This window comes from Vicugna pacos, chromosome 2 (assembly GCF_048564905.1).
Source record: "Vicugna pacos chromosome 2, VicPac4, whole genome shotgun sequence".
Lineage (NCBI taxonomy): Eukaryota > Metazoa > Chordata > Mammalia > Artiodactyla > Camelidae > Vicugna > Vicugna pacos.
Window position 1 is genome coordinate 4,955,557 of NC_132988.1, and position 16,658 is coordinate 4,972,214.

The window sequence follows — 16,658 nt, forward strand, 5'->3', positions numbered from 1 at the left end:
CCTCGCTCTTCACCTGGGAGACCAGAACATTCCAAGGGCAGAGCTGTTCTTCCTCTTCCTGCTTTTTAAAAATTCAGTTTATTTGAACTGAATCTTTTTCTAGCAAATTTTCTAAGCAAATACAAATGCGCGTTCTTCCTTCTCCCGCGGGAGGCGGCGTGCCCTGTGCCGGCAGCGCAGCTGCCCCGGGGCTCGCCCGTGTCCCCCGGGGCCGTGCAGGACGCGCTGTCACTCGTGCACCCACCAGCGCTGCTTTGTGGTCTGTCGTACGGGTGGAGCAGAGTGACTTGGAGCTGTTTCTGCCCGTGTCCAGCCCGGTTGTTTCCGCCTCCTGCTTTTAGGAGTCGGGCTGCAGTCACGCGCTTCCATCTGTTCTGTTCTGGCAGCAGGCTGGGTGGGTCCCAGGCCGAAAGCACTGGTGATGCTGAGAGCTGTGACACATCCCCTCCCTCCTAGTCGTGTTGAGTCTCCGCCCGTGGTTCTCTCGTGTGGGTGTCTGAACTTGTGGAGTTTCGCCAGTCTAGCAGGTGTACAAGTTTAATTTGCTGTTCTCTTTCTAAGAACGACAGCTAGCATCTTTTTGTGTATTTAAGGACCATCTTATTTTTGTTTTCCTTTGAACCCTCTGTATCCGTTGCCCACGTTCCCAGTGGTTTCCAAATCTTTATCGATTTCTGGATGTTCTTTACATAGTAGGGAGATGAATCCTTTGTAATATGAGCTGCTGATTTTTTTGGTGAACTTTTAAAAAGCCCTTGATCACTTTTTTCCTCCTAATTGAGGTCATACCGTATATATATATATATGTATCCTGCTTTTCAGTCTTAACACTATGTCACCAGCATTTTTTGTGTGTTTTTTGGGGGTTTTGTCTGTTTGTTTGCTTTGAGGGTGGTAATTATATTTATTTATTTATTTTTAGGGAGGTGCTGGGGATTGAACCCAGGACCTTGTGCATGCTAAGCACGTGCTCTATCACTGAGCTCTACCCTCCCTGCAACTAGAATTTTTATTTCTCAAACCTGTCATGTTTTGACACCTCAGTCAGAGACACAGAGGGAGGTCCTGGAGCAGAGCATGTGACCCTGTTTGCTAGTGACGTTAAGGTGGTGTCACAGCGGTGTGGGAAGAGCACAGAGTTTGGAGTCAGGAGACGTTGGTTCGAGTCCTGACTCTGACACTGGTTCTTTTGTGCAAAACAGACGGTATTATGCAGACTCTCCCGGACGTCGGGGAGGGCCAGCTCGGCGCTCTCTGGGGGGGCTGTAGGCAGCTATTTCCCATGTGCGGTGCAGCTGGCATCACCTGCCCTCCAGCCTGCACCCAACAGCAGGCCTTCTAGAACCGGTGTCTCCAGGCTCTGAGATTACGTGGTGAAAAAGGACACTTACTTAATACAGTGTGAATCAATTTGACACAGTCCTAGAGCAATAATAACAAATGCAAAGCCATAAATAGTTTTAATGAATGAGAAGGGGGATCACATTCTTAGAGAGACGCTTTGCCCTGTCCTAAGGGGAGGCGGGGTGGGACAGGGTGGGGACACGTGTCTCTGAATGCTGAGAAGGAAAGCTGGCAGATGTCCTCGTCGGGGGCCATACTGGCTCGGAACGGCTCAAGGTTATGAAGGTGGATTCGATGCGGGACTTGACCCACTGCCTCGTGCTCCACAGCCAAGCATCTTCAAGCAAACAGTAATTAAGGTCGTTTAAGTCAATACTCGCGTCTTTGACGGGTTAAAAAAAAAAGTGTTCCTGTTGTGATCCTCAGTTTCATTATTTTTTTCTTTTTTTAAAAATTTGCGTCTTCTTTATTGAAGTATCATCAGCTTACAATGCTGTCAGTTTCTGGTGTACAGCATCATGTTTCAGTCAGGCACATACATACATATATTCATATATTTTTAATTTTTCAAGAGCCAGGACAGTCATGTGGTTAAGGTCCAGAAGGCACGGAGTGCTGGTGCACAGCTGCAGCAGGCTCTGCGTGTCCTCACGGTGGCAGGGCTCCCCCGTTGTCCCCGCTCTGCAGAGGAGGGTGCTGAGGGACGTGGGCTGGGCAACGTGCCCGGCCACGTCCTAGGCAGGGGCCGGACGAGGACTGGAACCCAGAGTCTGCACGCTTCCCCACTGCGCTGCCTTGCAGATACACATGTAAAGGTGTTTTCCACTCCAGATGGGACCACCCTTACAATGACAGCTCCTTCTAGAGGTAACTCCATGGATGTATAACAAAATCCAGAGTTTTCCCACTCGTTTTTCCTTTTTTAAAAATACATACGGTAGTGTCCTGCACACGCTGTTTTATACTTTTTTTCCAGGGCAGACGATGTCCTGGAGCTTATTCTGTAATCTCATAAGGAGCATCCTCGTCCGCTGCCCTGTCCGTATAGTGCTCCGTAGTATGGACGTGCTGTGATTTTTTTAGCCACCCCCATGGGTGTTTGTCCCAGTCCTTTGCTGTTCCAAACGCTGCTGCAGTGGATCCCTTTTGTGTGTTATCATTTTGGACCATGCAGGTTGGTCTGTGGGATTAATTCCTGCAAGTGGAATCAAAGAGCATGTGAGTTTGTGTGTTTTGTACCTCCCCCCTCTTATTTTGGCCCCTACCTCTGCCCCTCGGCCCAGCTCTGCCTCCTGCTCACCTGTACCCATCTCTTCTAAAAATAATATTTTATAACCAAAGGTAGGTGTAACGGTTTCTGTTTTTTGGCTTTCTCATTTGCAAACAAAAGATCATGTGGAGAATATCTCGCTTTTGACCCCTGGAAACCTCTAGGGAGAACTGTGATTTCTGTATCTGTGAACAGGTTAGATGGATTGAGAATTAATTAATACATAAGGCAGTGTCATTCACTCGCATATTATTAGCAGGCAGCTTCCCTGGGTGGAGAGGAGGAGGGAAGCTTGCCTTCAGGGTAAGGCACGACACCGTGCTGATGGAGGCTAGCTCTCAGCAGGGCTGGAAGTCACAGCCCAGTGGTCCTGGAGCGCAGCGATGCATGCTGACTGCTGTGGTTATGCGGACGAGAGTGTGAGAGAATCAGCTCAGGGAGTACGGGATTGAGGCACGCAGGGGGATGGACAGCAAGGCTGCTTATATACAGGTGGTTTCCAGTTTCTAGATACCAGAAAAGAGTTAGTCACGCTGTTCGATGAATTAACAAACCATTTTGGAAAACACAAGCCACTACGAGCCATACTTAGAGATTCTGTAAGGTTTTAGATGGGAGAAAGGGAAGAAGGTGTAATAATGACAGCAAAACCTATGAAGCCCTCCTCGGGCAGGATCCTGGGACAGCCACCTGCTCGGGGTCTCCCTTGCCTGGAGAGAACTTGCCCGTTTCCCCTTGAGATGTCGGCAGTGTCTTCTGAACGTTCTACTGATCGGAGCTGTGTTCGTGTTAAGAAGCCTGCTAAGCGCAGCGCCACGTCCCTCCGGGGAGTGGGGGCGCCACGCGGGGCGGAGTTGGTTCACGGAGGCCGCTCTCCTCCTAGGACCTGGCTGAGGTCCCCTGTTGTGAAGGACGCTGTGCCCACGCAGTTGACCATTTGAGATTACGGCGTGTCAGCGTCGGAAGGACACGAGCTTGAGGGATGATTCTGGCCGCAGCCGGCCTTACAAAGCGGGGAGCTGGAGGGTGACTGGGCTCAGGCGCTGCCTCCCGCCTGGGAGCCGGGCGTCCTGACGTCCAGCGTGGCGCTCTGCTGGGCTGTCGCCGTCACGGTGGCCCCAGGCCGGTGGTGCCGTGATGCTGCACAGACTTCACCCGAACCAGGAAGGGGGCTGGAGTTTGCCTTTCCCTCTCGTGTGTGGCACAGTTCCCCGCCTGCGGCACCCAAACTCCCAGCCGTGTCGCGACCCATCGGGTTCTGTCGTTGCTGTGTGGACGTGTTACATAAACACTGTGGCTCCAGCTTGTGACCTCGCGGCCATGCACAGCCCCGGCCCAGCGCGCAGAGCCCCGCCACGGGGCACCAGCAGCCCGCACGGCCGGGTGTTGGGACCGCTCACGTTCGCGGTCACGTGGGAGACCCTGACCTTCCCTCAGACGCAGGAAGTGTCGCCCTGAGCAACAAACTCATCCTATGATCCCCAAATCCTAAACTCTGAAAAACCTTTTGAAACTGACCTGAACGGTTGTAAGGCTATTTGTAGTCTCTTGATAATCCATTGAGCGTAAATGTCCATCACTTGGGCTGGTGAAATATTAACTTGTTTGGTTTGGGGGTTTGATCACACCTCAGCTCCTGGAGGAGATGTTCTGTAATATGTGGCATAAGCTTCTTTCCCACATCAAAACAGTCTGAATGCCCAGAATCTCAGTGAAAGAATTGTGTATCTAGACTTCTCTGAGTTAGGCTGTACAGTTTTCAAAGTGCTTTCCTACTGATTTTCTGTCTTCCCAACAGCCCTGTGAGGTCGGTATGGCAGATGCACTTGGGGAGGGCTGAGCTCCAGGGTACGGGTCCCCGAGTTCCCTGGGATGGCAGTGGCAGAGCCGGGAGCCCTGTCCACCCTGGAGGATGCTGACCGTGTCCCAGGCACCGCGTCGTCTGTGACCTGGACCAGTCCCTCACCCGAGCTGGGCAGACTGACCTCTTTCCTCACAGAGACGTTTACCGCAGTGATGGGACAGTTCACTGACTGGTTTGTGTGTTGACCTTCCCTACCAGATTGTGAGCACCTGGAGGTAGGAGCTGGATCTGGTTGGCTTCTGTTTCTGGTGACTTTCACGGCACCGGGGTCCAGCCAGGCGCTGAGGGCAGGCATGGCCCCCGGGGCTCGGGGCTCAGGGCTCCTTCCCAGCCAGGCTGCCGACGGTCAGGATCAATTCTTTCACACCACACGTTTCTTTTACAAAAACAAAAAAGACCTACGTATCACCTACTTTTTAAAGACGAAAAAAGTTCCAGCCAACATCCGATATCAATTTCTTCTGGGGAAGTAACAGTGGGAGACATTTAATTGGAATCATTTTAAAATTCTGTCCTTAGGTCAGCATTACGTATTAAAGCTGCTGGTGAGAACGTGAACCTTCCAGAACTTTTTTTCTGCTATACTCTTGACCACAGGACAGCAATTCAGAGGTGAATTTTTTTTTTTGTAGCTCTTCCAAACCAAAAAACCGGGCACTTTGTGAAGCTGTATCAGTGCAAAATAGGGGAAGGACGAAAAGCCAGCTAATTTGCAAATCGTTTTTCCTGTTAGCCAGCTTCCTGAGCTCCTGACCTGGCAAAAAAGAAACGAAGAATTCCAAATATGTTACTACCATCTATTTACATAACTTTTCCTTGCCTAAATAGCGTGTTACTGGGCAGGAAATAATGAATATTTGTGCCGAGACCGGGTGAGCGTAGTTTCCCCTCCCCCGACCCTGTATGCCTGCATTTCCAGGAGACAGTCATAGGGCCCCCGCACTGTTCTGAGAAGGGTTTCTCTTTGTATTTAGGAGCTTGTTTTGAGAGTGAGAAGAGGGGCAGTAGGAGTCGGCAGAAGAGCCCAGACGAGGGTTTACGGGAGCTGGGGGGACGTTATGCGAACACAGCGAGGTCATCACGGGAGCAGGAGCCACGCTTTGTCCGCGGCTGCATCCCAGTGCCTGGGATGCTGGGCGCGTGGACGGTGCCCGCCGGTGTCTGTTGTGATCATTATTGTGGGCTTTGTGTGACCTTTTCTCTGACCGTGTGGAGTTCCCTGTCACATTCGGAGATCACAAGATGGTGCCTGAAACTCCTCCCTTGAACCTATTTTGACTATTTTTGTTTCCTTGCGGGAGAGCAAGAGGCAAAGCATTCTTGAAGGGTCCTTCCCTCATAGACCAGGTTTCAACACAGACACCCCCAAGCCCCTTCCAGCCTGACCCCTGCTGTCGCTTGAGAGGAATCGGACTCCAGCACCACGGGTCCTGGAGGACGTGGCCAGTCGCCCTGCAGCAAATCACCACCCTTACTGGCAGGACTCCTGGAAACCCTGGGTTCCCCAGTCAGGGCTGCCTCTCCGCTTGCCCCGAAAATGGTTCCCTCCGCCAGCGTTAGTTCTCTCCTGAAACACAGGTCAGGACACGTCATGCTCTTTTTCCGAAAGTTTGATTGGCACGTACACCGCTGCGTGTGGAGCAGACTTACAGTCCTTGACTCAGCGGTCCAGGTCCTCCATCCGTGGTCCCCAAACTTGCCAGCCTCCTCTTCTGTGCAGCTGTCCTGCAGTAGAGCCTCTCCCACCCCCCAGGACGGTGGGTGACTTTGGACCCCTCGACTCTGTGTCTGCCCCGCCTCCGTCTGCTTTGACTCCCCCCAGGCACCACACATCCATCCGAATCCCGAATCCTCCATCCCCTCGTTAGTCCCCTGCATCTGGGGACGTTTCTGTCCCCTCTCCTGCCTTGTCCTCTTGTTTTCAGGTTGTCTCTTCCAGCTCCTTGAGAGGAGGGACTCACACATTGCTTCCCTGTCGTGTCCCCCGAGTGCCAGTGTCCCTGGGCTCTCCTGGGCTTGTAGAGGCACGTCCCCAGGCTCCGTCCCCGTCATCACATGGCCGTCTCCCCTCTGGGTCTGTGACAGGTTTCCCTCCTCCTGTGTATATACCAGTCACTGGACTAGGACCCGTCCTAACCTGGTGTGGTCTCAGATCACACTTGCAGAGACCCCGTTTCCAACCGAGGTCATACTCAGAGGTGCCAGGAATTAGGAACTGATTATATCTTCTGGGGGAGCACACTTCAACCACGACACATGATTATGTCTATTATATCTACTTTAGAGACAGTTTGTTTTCTGTGCTTAGAATCATCTGAACCGTTGCTTATCACCTTTCAGATACGTAATTGAGACTTTGGCCACTCGCTTCCCACTCTTAATGAGTAGTTCTAGAAGTAAGACCTGGTTTTACCTCTGACCAGGCAAATCTTAGCATCGTGGAATTTTCAGACTGGGTAGGGTCCATGTGAGTCCTTTCGTTTAAATTTTGCAGTAGGAAAAGTTAGACCAGTCACCTTATTTTCTTGTGCCTCAGGTCATACAGCTGTAACCATAAAGTTGACAAATACTGTGTCCCCCTGTGCCAGGGACAACGGTCTTACTTTGCTTTCAACAAAAGCAGAGAAATGTGGCGTTTCTGATTAGAATCAATGTCTTTAAAATACTAGCCAGAAAGAATATGAAAATGAATATACGTATGTATATGCATGACTGGGGCACTGTGCTGTACACCAGAAATGGACACATTGTAACTGCCTGTACTTCGATTAAGAAAAAAAAATACTAGTCAGATATTTTAAGGCAAAAGCCCAGGGCTAGTTTTTCGCCCTCTCTGAGTCAGGCAGAAAGGAGCCGTGGTAGGTGCTCAGGGAAGCTCGAGGGTGACCAGTGCTTGGGTGTTGAAGGGAAGGTGAATGTGAAGGGCGCATGCGTGCCCGTGGCTGCAGGTAACTCAGGGACGTGGGGAAAGAGCTGATGGAGAACGGGAGACACGCACAGATACCTCCCATGACCTTCCCCGCGGGCCCAGGGATGGAGCCCATGGGGGACGGAGCTGAGTGCGCTCCCAGGCCCGCCCCTCCCAGAGCACTGGTTTAATCTCCTGTGTTTCCGTCCCAAGGTGCTCGCCTGTAATCCCCCTACCAGTCGTGGGGAGTGTGTCAGAATTACAGCTGGGTGTTCAGATTCACATGCAAGAAGGAGAACAGAGTTTTCCTTACATTTTAGAAACTGCTTTGGAAGGTATTTTGATCACAAAGTGGACAGTCTGACATCCATCCTTTCCTCTTCTCATATCTTTTATTTTCACCTTTTCACCTTCCTGCTTTTTAAGTTGGAAAATAACATGAAACATTTAGTAAGATGTCGTTATTAAATGTTAGCTCTTCCAGACAGGCTAGCCTCAGTTCGATTGATAGCTGAGTCAGGGTCACCCCTCAAAAGTAAGGACTGAGCAGCTTGCTTGGTAAATTACAGTGCTGTTTTGGCAAAATGTAATTGTTGGGCAACAAGAAAACAGAGAGCAATGAAATCTTTGTTGATGTTTTTCTCTTTTTCTTTCTTTCTTTTTAAAATGGGTGTGCTGGGGGTTGAACCCAGGACCTCGTGCATGCTAAGCATGTGCTCTACCCCTGAGCTGCACCTGTCCGTCCCCAGGTTTTTTCACTCTTCATGGCTTCAGCCTGTGCGCCCAGTTTACATCGTTGCGGAGGGTGTTTTAATGACCTGGTGTAGTTCTAAAGTGTCGGGGTTTGGGGCACAGCCGTCAGGGCTTTTTTGGTTGGAAGTGACGGGAAGCTCGCTGTGGGAACCCTGCTCCCCGGGAACAGCTGGCTGCCCCCTCACCTCTGCGTCCCTCCCCACGACCCCATTCTCAGGCGGGCTCTCAGCCCACGATGGCCGAAACGGGCCCCAGAAGCTCAGGGCAGCCCTTAGATCCACGCAGCCAGGGTGGGGCGGTGTGGAGCAGCCTGGCCTGGAACACAGGCGGTCTGGACTGAAAGAAAGAGGAAAACGCTTCTGAAACAAACTCACAGTGTTGTGTCCAGACTGGGAGGCAGGGGTGCGGGCAGCACGGCCCGGCGCACAGGTTGCGGAAGACAGTGCAGCCAGCGCCGTGTGTTTTCTGGTGCTAGGATTTGAGAAAACAAATCTGCTCCCATAAAAGAGCGTGTTCTGTGGTGACCACCACCGCCTGAAAATGCCTGAAAAAGGGAAGGACCAACGACGTGTAGTTTGAGATTGGGGACCAGATTTTTTTTAAAAAATGGTAATAGTAACAATTCTAAAAACTTTAAGGAATTACCATTTTGGAGCCCTTACCTGTGTGAAGCCCTGTTTTATGTGTTTCACGTAATTCCTCCAGCAGCTTTGTGAAGTGGGGGTTACGACCCTCATTGTGCTGGTGAAGAAATGGAATCTGGGAGAAGTGGGGTTTGAATCCACGTCTCTGACTTCACTCTGTTAAGCTGTCTCTTACTTTAAAGTGTGCCTTTGTCTGTCTGCCTGTCTGTCTGTCACCTAACTGTCCATCTGTCGTCCCTCCTCTTCCAGTGTTCTCAGCACTCAGGACCCTTTGTCTTGGGGCCACCTGTGGGGCCTACACTGACCCGAGTCAGCTCTGCCCCAGGCACACCTGCCCCTTCCTCCCCCGCTGTGCCTGTCACTCTGGCCTTCAATTAAAGGGCCTGGACTCACAATAAATTCTGTTTGTCCTTCCTGCTTCTCATCTTAATCTATCCAGCCGTGTCTTCCTCAGAGCAGCAGATTGAATTTTTTTAAAGTGTAGACCCAGGTTTACCCACCTGTTGACCTTGGCTTCTCTTTGCCCTCCGGGGTGCCCGTCCGCCTGCCCCTCCAGCCGACTCCCTCTCTCCACCGTTTTTGCTTTCTCTCCTGGGCCTGTCCTTCCTTCTCTTACCCTGATCCTCCCTCTTCCCGTTGTGCTCTTCATTCTCACACTCCTTAACCTCTGCTTCTTCAAGTCTGTGGGAAATGCCATGTCCTTAAATCCTTAGGGACCTCCCTGCCCTCTCCCACCCCTGCAGTCTGAAAACATGAGAGTCTCATCACATCCTGTCTTTTTTGCACTTAGGACAGTCTGTAGTTATTCATGGATTCTTGGTGCTTAGCCCAGTGTCCCCACTAGAGCATGTCGTCCTGAGAGCTGGGACCAGACTTCCAGCATCCAGCGCGGTGACCGGGACATCACCGACTCTCAGATCTGTGCCGGCCGGGTCGGCAGGCTAGTGACCGAGGATGCCCAGAGCAGTGCGCTTCAGATGATTGGCTGTCTCAGCTGTCACGTTCTGATTTCACTTACCACTCTGACACGAAGCTGGGTGGAGAGCAGCTGTGTCCTGGTGGCTTTTGGTTTGCTCGGGTGCAAGCTGTGCCTCCTTTAGTGCTGATGCTTATGGTGAGCTGTGCAGATGTGCACAAAACTCCTGTGTCAGAGCCACGCTGGCAGGACCTGCTAAGTTTCAGGATATGTAATTGCTCGCAGTTTGGCCTGAGCCTAGGTGGCTGGGAGTGGAGGACTGAGGGCCGTCCTGGCGGGCTCCAGATTCCCTGCCACTGTGCAGAGGCATGGACACTCCAGACCTCGGGTGGGCCTCTCTTGGAACCCAGGCCCCCCAGGCTCAGCTTTCCACATGCCTCTGCCCTCCTGCCCGCCGTATTTGCCCAGAGTTGCTTTGGAAGGAGACGCTTTCTCTCCAGGGATGTGCTGTTTGAGCAGTCTTCCCAGCCTGTGTCATGGGCACTGGGAGCATTTGGATGGTCCTTTGGGGTCTACACCCAGGACCGTGTGCCCCCAGTCGGAAGGGATGGTGCCCACTGTGCACGGTGGCTTTCCCGGCACCCGGGCAACCGGGCCAGGAGACTTCCTCCCTGTCTCTCTCCATGGTCCTGCCAGGTGTTGCAGCTGACATGACCTCTTTCTCTTCTTGTTAATCCATAGCTGGTCCTGTTCTGAGTTCGACCTGAATGAGATTCGCCTGATCGTTTACCAGGACTGCGAAAGGAGGGGCAGGCAAGTCTTGTTCGATTCCAAAGCTGTTCAAAAGATCGAAGAGGCAGCAGCTCAGGTATGAAATGTGGGTTTGCTTTCATCGTTTTTGTTCATGCCGTGAGCGCCCTCGCTGAGCAGCCATGTGTTAATCCATCGTCCTCTCTTTGGGCTGTATCGTGCAGCACCATTAATGGTTCAGAAGAAACCCAGGCGGAGCCGCCACCCCGCCCACCACGTTTGTGTTCTCACTAATACACACAGCCGAGACTGAGCAGGTGATGGTGACAGATGTAAGCAGTGTAAGTAGGTATTGCTAGAAGTGAATTTGCCAGCGAGTCACAGTCCAATAGGATTTTGGCGCCAAATACGTGCTGTGTGTAACGGGAAAAGTGAGGACTGTAAAATTCATGGAATGTTAGCCTGAAGGGAAGGTACAGGTCATCCTGTCTGGCATTTCTCATAGTGAGAGGTGTTACACAGCACTGGATTAAACAAGTAAACAGCTCTCCTCGCTACAGGGCTTCAGTGTGCCAACATGCACTGTCGTCTTCGAAAGGGAGTGTGCCTCCAGCCTGTCTGACCAAGGAAGCTTTTATTTATCTCCTCTTTTTAGGAGAGGGCTGGTGGTGGAGCTGGTGGTGGTGGTGGTGGAGGGGATGGTGGAGGGGATGGTGGTGACGGTGGTGATGATGGTGGAGGTGGTGGTGGTGGAGGTGATGATGATGGTGGAGGTGGTTGTGGTGGTGACGGTGGTGGAGGTGGTTGTGGTGTGATGGTGGTGGAGGTGGTGGTGAGTGTGGTGTGGGTGTGGGGGGTCTGGAGCTGGGTAGAGTGAGGACAGAGCAGCTCTTGATCCCTTGGAGCCAGAACAGAAAAAGTGGAGTGACATGTCCAGGTGGGAGCAGAGTCTGGTCCTCCATGTGAGTCTCAGGGACATGCTCCAGAGTACTTCTCAGTTGTGGCCTTTCTAACAGTTGTTCAGAAGTCTCCGAATGAAAAAAAAGCCCCTTGTGTGCATTCTGTTCACATTCAGTCACCTGCTGCCGTGTTGATGGAACCCCGGCAGTGGGAGAATGTGCGGCTGCGGGAGGGAATGGTCTGCGTCACGGTCTCCGTCTCCTCGGAGCGGAGGTCTCCTCCTGCCTCTGATAAGCACCGTTTCTGCAGGAAGTGTCTGCTTAGAGGCAGCCACTTGGGCGGGCTGGGCGGGCTTTAGCATGGGTGCCCGGCCAGGTAGCTGATCACTCCCGTAGTCACCGGGCTTGTTAGGTGAGGTGGGGAGGCACGAGAAACCTCGTAGGTGATTCACCTGGAGGGCCTCCTGGCAGGTTGGTCTCAAAGCTGAGGTGAGCCAGGACTTGCCCGTCAGTTTGGTGGGCAGGACGTGGTTTCCCACAGCACTGCCTGTTTACCCGAAGGCCCTGCCCAGTAGTTGACCACGCACAGGTGGAGGGAAAACAGTTCTCACCGGTTTCCAGAGGGAACCAGAACCTTCACTCTGTCGGAGCAGCGATGACCCTGGAGTCTGGAACTGAAGCTTCCCTGGAAGTTCTCAGGAATCGAAAAGACAGCTGGGTCCGGGGAGGTTTGTGACTTGCCCAGGGCTGCAGAAGGCATCCGGTCTCGGCTCTGCTCACTGTCCAGGGGCGGTTGCTAATCGTGGACCTCTTGGCAGGTTGTCCCCAGCTGGGAGCCTGGTAGCCTGGGGCAGGTGTGGGCTGCCCGCCCCACCAGGCCCCTGCGGGCTGCGCTCCTGGCTTAAGTGGTGCTAAGAGGCAGGCGGGTCTGCAGGGGGTGAGGAGGGTGTGTCATGTGTTCAGGGACAGCTGTGGACGGCACTTCCTCACGTGCTTTGCCCATGTTCAACCCCTACCCCTTGGCAAGCACATGACTGCAGGCATTTGCATCCGACCACCCGTGTGACTGTCAGGTGGAGATTAGATAAGCTGCGGTTGCATTCATGTTTTTCTGAGCAAAGCTGCGTGAAGAAAAAGCAAATCAGAGTAGAAGCAACTTACCCTAGAGGGCGAGGGTGCTCCTGAGGGGAGGACTCCATTCTGGTGTGGGAGAAGTGGGGACGTTAGCAAAGGTGCGCCTTTATACCTTTGTGTCCCTGTCACAAAAGTCAGCAGTGAGCCCGTGTGGGGAGCGTGGAATAGCCAGTCCCTCCAACCCCTGACCTTTGAAGGCCAGGTGGCCGGCACTCGCTGGGGCATCCAGGGGCCCCTGCTGCAGCGTTCTGGCTTCGTCTTTCCCAAGTCGACCTTGTGACTGTCTTTCCTGCACCTTTGAAGGACTGCTGGCGGAGCTGTGTCCCGAACACGGGCCTGTCTTTCCAGGTTAATAGGGGGCTTTCTCAGTTCCATCTGCTTGGTAGAAGTTTGCTTCTGAAGCAAGGGCTCTGTCCTCGTCGGTTTTGTAGATGACGACTCTACGTGGCAAACTCTCTAAAATGAGCACAGAGGGCAGACCTCACGGATGATTTTAAAATATGAATCAAAACAGACGATATTTGAGTTACTTGAAGAGAATAGTCTGCATACGTAACCCGCCACCTTCTGTCTGTCCCCCTTCCTGAGTGCTCGCCTCTTCCAAGTGTTTCAGACTCTCAGAAACCATGTTTTTGTCCTTGTTAGAAAGGAAAAAACCCAAACTCTGGTTTTCTGCGCAGCACAGGCGCCGCAGGACGGGAGGCTGTAATGTGGGAAGCCCTGGTGATGCGTGTGTCGGAACCAGTACTCTTAGCGTGGCTGACCCTGCCCTCCCTCTTCCAGAGAGCGGAGGATGTGCCGGTGAAGGCGTCGGCCAAGTGCTGCCAGCGAGGCGGGGGCAGCAGCCTCTCTGCCCACGGTGCCCCCTGGGCGTCCGCGCAGCCGGCCAAGGAGCAGCTCCCAAAGTACCAGGTAACACACCCCTCCCGCCCGGAGTGCCCTGGGGCCGAGGTCAGGTACTGCCAGCTCTCCTCGGGGATGACGGCTGCTGGCGGTTCAGCTCCAGGAATAGGAGATAAAGTGTTCAAACGCCAGTGCTGGGTCCACATGTTGGCTTTTCCCTCTCGGTAGAAGCTACCGCGCACGGGCAGCGGCGATCGGGAACAACGCAGCGCGAATGAGGAAGAAATGTTGCAGCTAGGGTGAACCCTCCTGTTTTGCTTCCTTTGCAGTCAGAACCAAATTAACACATGTGCATTTTCCAGTTTTGTTACACAAACTCTAAGGATACTGGGATGTGTATGCTAAGAAAATAGCGCTTCCCGCTAAAAGGAAGGGAGCCTTCTGTAGGAGCAGACGGAGAGGCCAGACCTACCTTGAGTGTGAAGGAGAGAGGGCTGGTGGCATTTTTCATGCTCTGTGTGTGTGTGTGTGTGTGTGTGTGTGTGCGCGTGTGTGTGTGGGTGTAAGCCAGCAGAGGACAGGAATTAGGGTTCCCGAGGAACACTGACTGACTAGGTCTAAGGGAGGAAGTGTTTCATCAGTGCTGACTGGCAGAAGGATGCTGCTTGATCCAGGATATATCAGGGTTTTTTGGGGGGATGGGGAGGAGCCATGTAGAGTTTTGCCTACTATGTTGTGTAGCTGGAACAGCAAAGCCAGGGAAGTCACCAGGGGCCACAGGTCTACGGCGCTCTGTCAATTTCACGGTCTCGGGACTTGCACCACACGTCAGCCCTCACCCTGCCGGGCTCCTGGTCTCAAAGCAGTTATGTGGTTAAACCAGTACAGGGTGAGACTTTCAGCTCATGGGGAATCACAGTTGGCGTGTGGACCTGGCACCCCAAGAAAAAGCAGGTTACGAAGTGGAGGTGCTGGGCGCAAGTCATGAGTAAAGAATGTGAAAGCCTGTTGGTTGCTGTCTGCGGGGAGTGAGAAGAGGTCGGTGTGCGCTGTAACCAGAGAGGAGCCCCGTTAGATAAGGCTGAGAGATTTGTGCTTCTCTTTCCTCCTCTGCAAACATATATAAGGGGGCGTGTATGTGTGTGTGTGTGTTCGTGTGAATACATGTGTGTGTGTGTGTGTGTGTGTATGCATTTGAGGTTTAAAAAAAAGAAGAGCATGTTAATTCAAGAGCGATTGTCATGGTTTTGCTAGAGTAGAAGGAAGAGCAACAGGAGGCGGCCGTTGGCTTCGGTCCGGCTGTGTGGGGTGCACACTCACACCTGTCCTCTTCATTGGTGTGTCACCAGCTCTTAGAGTAGGAGCTGAGGATCCTGTATCTGAGTGATTGAAAAAGAGCATTACGTCCATTGGATACAGGAGAGACGGTTAAGAAAGCCAGCCGGGAGGGCGGAGGCACCACCAGAGCAGTCTGAACACTGGGGAGGGGGTGGGGGGTGGGCAGCGCCGTCCCCCCCACCCCCAATGACAAAAGGGGCACAAAGGACTACTCAGGAGTTAGGGGGTCAAATATTTTAAAAATATTTTTGTGAAATGTCAAGGTCACCAGACCGTGCGTGATCCTTGGGACCCACAAACCCTGCCGGCCCCACCTGGCCTCTTTGTTCGACACTGTTGCTCATTTGGTTGAGTCATGCAGACCGTGCTTCTCTCCAGGCCGTGTTCTTAGCTCCACGAGAAGCGCTCCCCTGTCTTCTTCCGTCATTCCATCTTTCTGTTTAGCGTTTGTAAGCGGGGATAATGAAAATGTTTGTTTCTCAGAGCAAGGTAAAAATGAGCTCAGATTAAACCCTTGGGTCCTGCATGGAGAGGGTGTGTGTAAAGAAGAAACCGTGACCGTTAGTGATACCTGGGGGGAGCAGGCAGTCGCCCCCGGGCCTGAGACACTGAGATGAGTGGGGCTGCCCTGAGCAGCAGCTCTCCTGCCGGCCGCTCTGGAGGTCGCCCTCCACTGCGTTCGCTGCCTGTGACGTGACTCTGGGTTTCTTCCCCGGCGCCCAGTACACCCGGCCGGCGTCTGACGTCAGCATGCTGGGGGAGATGATGTTCGGCTCGGTCGCCATGAGCTACCAAGGCCCCACCTTAAAGATACACTACATACGGTGAGTTTGGGCTGCCTCTGCGTGCCGGACGAGGGGTGCTGGGGCGGGCTTCTCCGCTCAGAAATGCACTGCTCCCTCTCCTTCTGTTTCTGTTTTTCCCTCCAGATCCCCTCCACAGCTGATGATCAGTAAAGTGTTCTCTGCTAGAATGGGCAGCTTCTGCGGGAGTACAAACAAGTGAGTGTGGGACCTCGCCCCCCATCTTCCTAAGTGGCTCTTTCTGGGGAGGGCAGTTCTTTGAGACCCCGAGGCTTTCTGAGATGAGAAGCAGGGTGCATCCCCATTCCCTGAGGGGTTTTAAAGCAGCCATCGTCCAAGACACAGTGAGCTCCTATGGAAAGGCCTTGGTCCTTACCAGGTGGCCATAAAGACAAGCTACTGTTAGATGGGAGTATGGGCTACCTGCCATGTTCCTCCTGCCCGTCACCAAGTGCTCGTCTCCTGGAAAATGAAAAGTGAAGGGGGAAGAGAAGGGACCGCAGCGAGGAGTTCATGGGCGCTCCTGATACCACTTTGTCTTTAAAAGAAGCCTTGTCTGTTAGTCTGTTCACCGATTCCTTTCTAAAGGAACAAGGCACAGGGTGAGCCCCCCAGGCCAAGAGGCAGCGGGACGGCAGGCGGGTTGCTGTTCTTGCGTCCGTCTGAGTCATCGTGCAGACTCCGGGGTCGGCTGGGGCTCGGCCAGGCAGTATTCCGATGGTCACTCCCGAGCTTCCCCTCCAGTCTTAATCTCACCCTTCTGTACAGATTAAGAATGCGTGAATGTCTGACTTAACTCTTGCTCTGGGACGTGTGTTCATATATTTTCAATTTTTCAAGCAGAAATATTTCATATACTTCTTAGAACATCGGTTAACTTGGGTCAGGTTGAAAGAAATGTTTGTTATAAATTAAAGGGTGTTCTCAGGGGTCAGATGAAGGCTGTTATTTTTCACAATCCTGGGAAATTAAGAGTATATTCCTCTGCAAATATCTGGGTACCATTCAGTAAGTCAGCTTACTCTTCAACAAAATAACGAATTTACTTGTTTGAGCATTTAACGTTGGATTGTCCTGACTTAAGCCAGGTTATGCATTGATGTTCATTTCTTGTGAGATATTCTCTTTCGACCCTTGATATAACCTGAGCATTTATTACACTAACTCCCTCTGATGAAATACCGAGCTCAGG

The 16,658-nt window shown here is 52.6% G+C and overlaps 1 protein-coding gene across 7 annotated transcripts in view; it reads left to right on the forward strand.

The window, feature by feature from the left end:
* FNIP2 (folliculin interacting protein 2) overlaps positions 1 to 16,658 on the forward strand; it is a 105,484-nt gene that overhangs the window by 42,671 nt on the left and 46,155 nt on the right. For 6 of the 7 annotated variants that reach the window (XR_012079372.1, XM_072974990.1, XM_072975004.1 and 3 more), the window contains exons 2-5: positions 10,441 to 10,567; positions 13,266 to 13,394; positions 15,387 to 15,487; positions 15,593 to 15,664. Coding sequence is in view for 6 of the 7 variants with exons in the window: in XM_072974990.1 (XP_072831091.1) it covers positions 10,441 to 10,567; positions 13,266 to 13,394; positions 15,387 to 15,487; positions 15,593 to 15,664 (429 nt within the window). In the remaining variant the exon portion in view is untranslated. Of the gene's footprint in view, positions 1 to 10,440; positions 10,568 to 11,936; positions 12,077 to 13,265; positions 13,395 to 15,386; positions 15,488 to 15,592; positions 15,665 to 16,658 lie in introns of those variants that run through there. The other variant, XM_072975023.1, reaches the window with a different exon arrangement.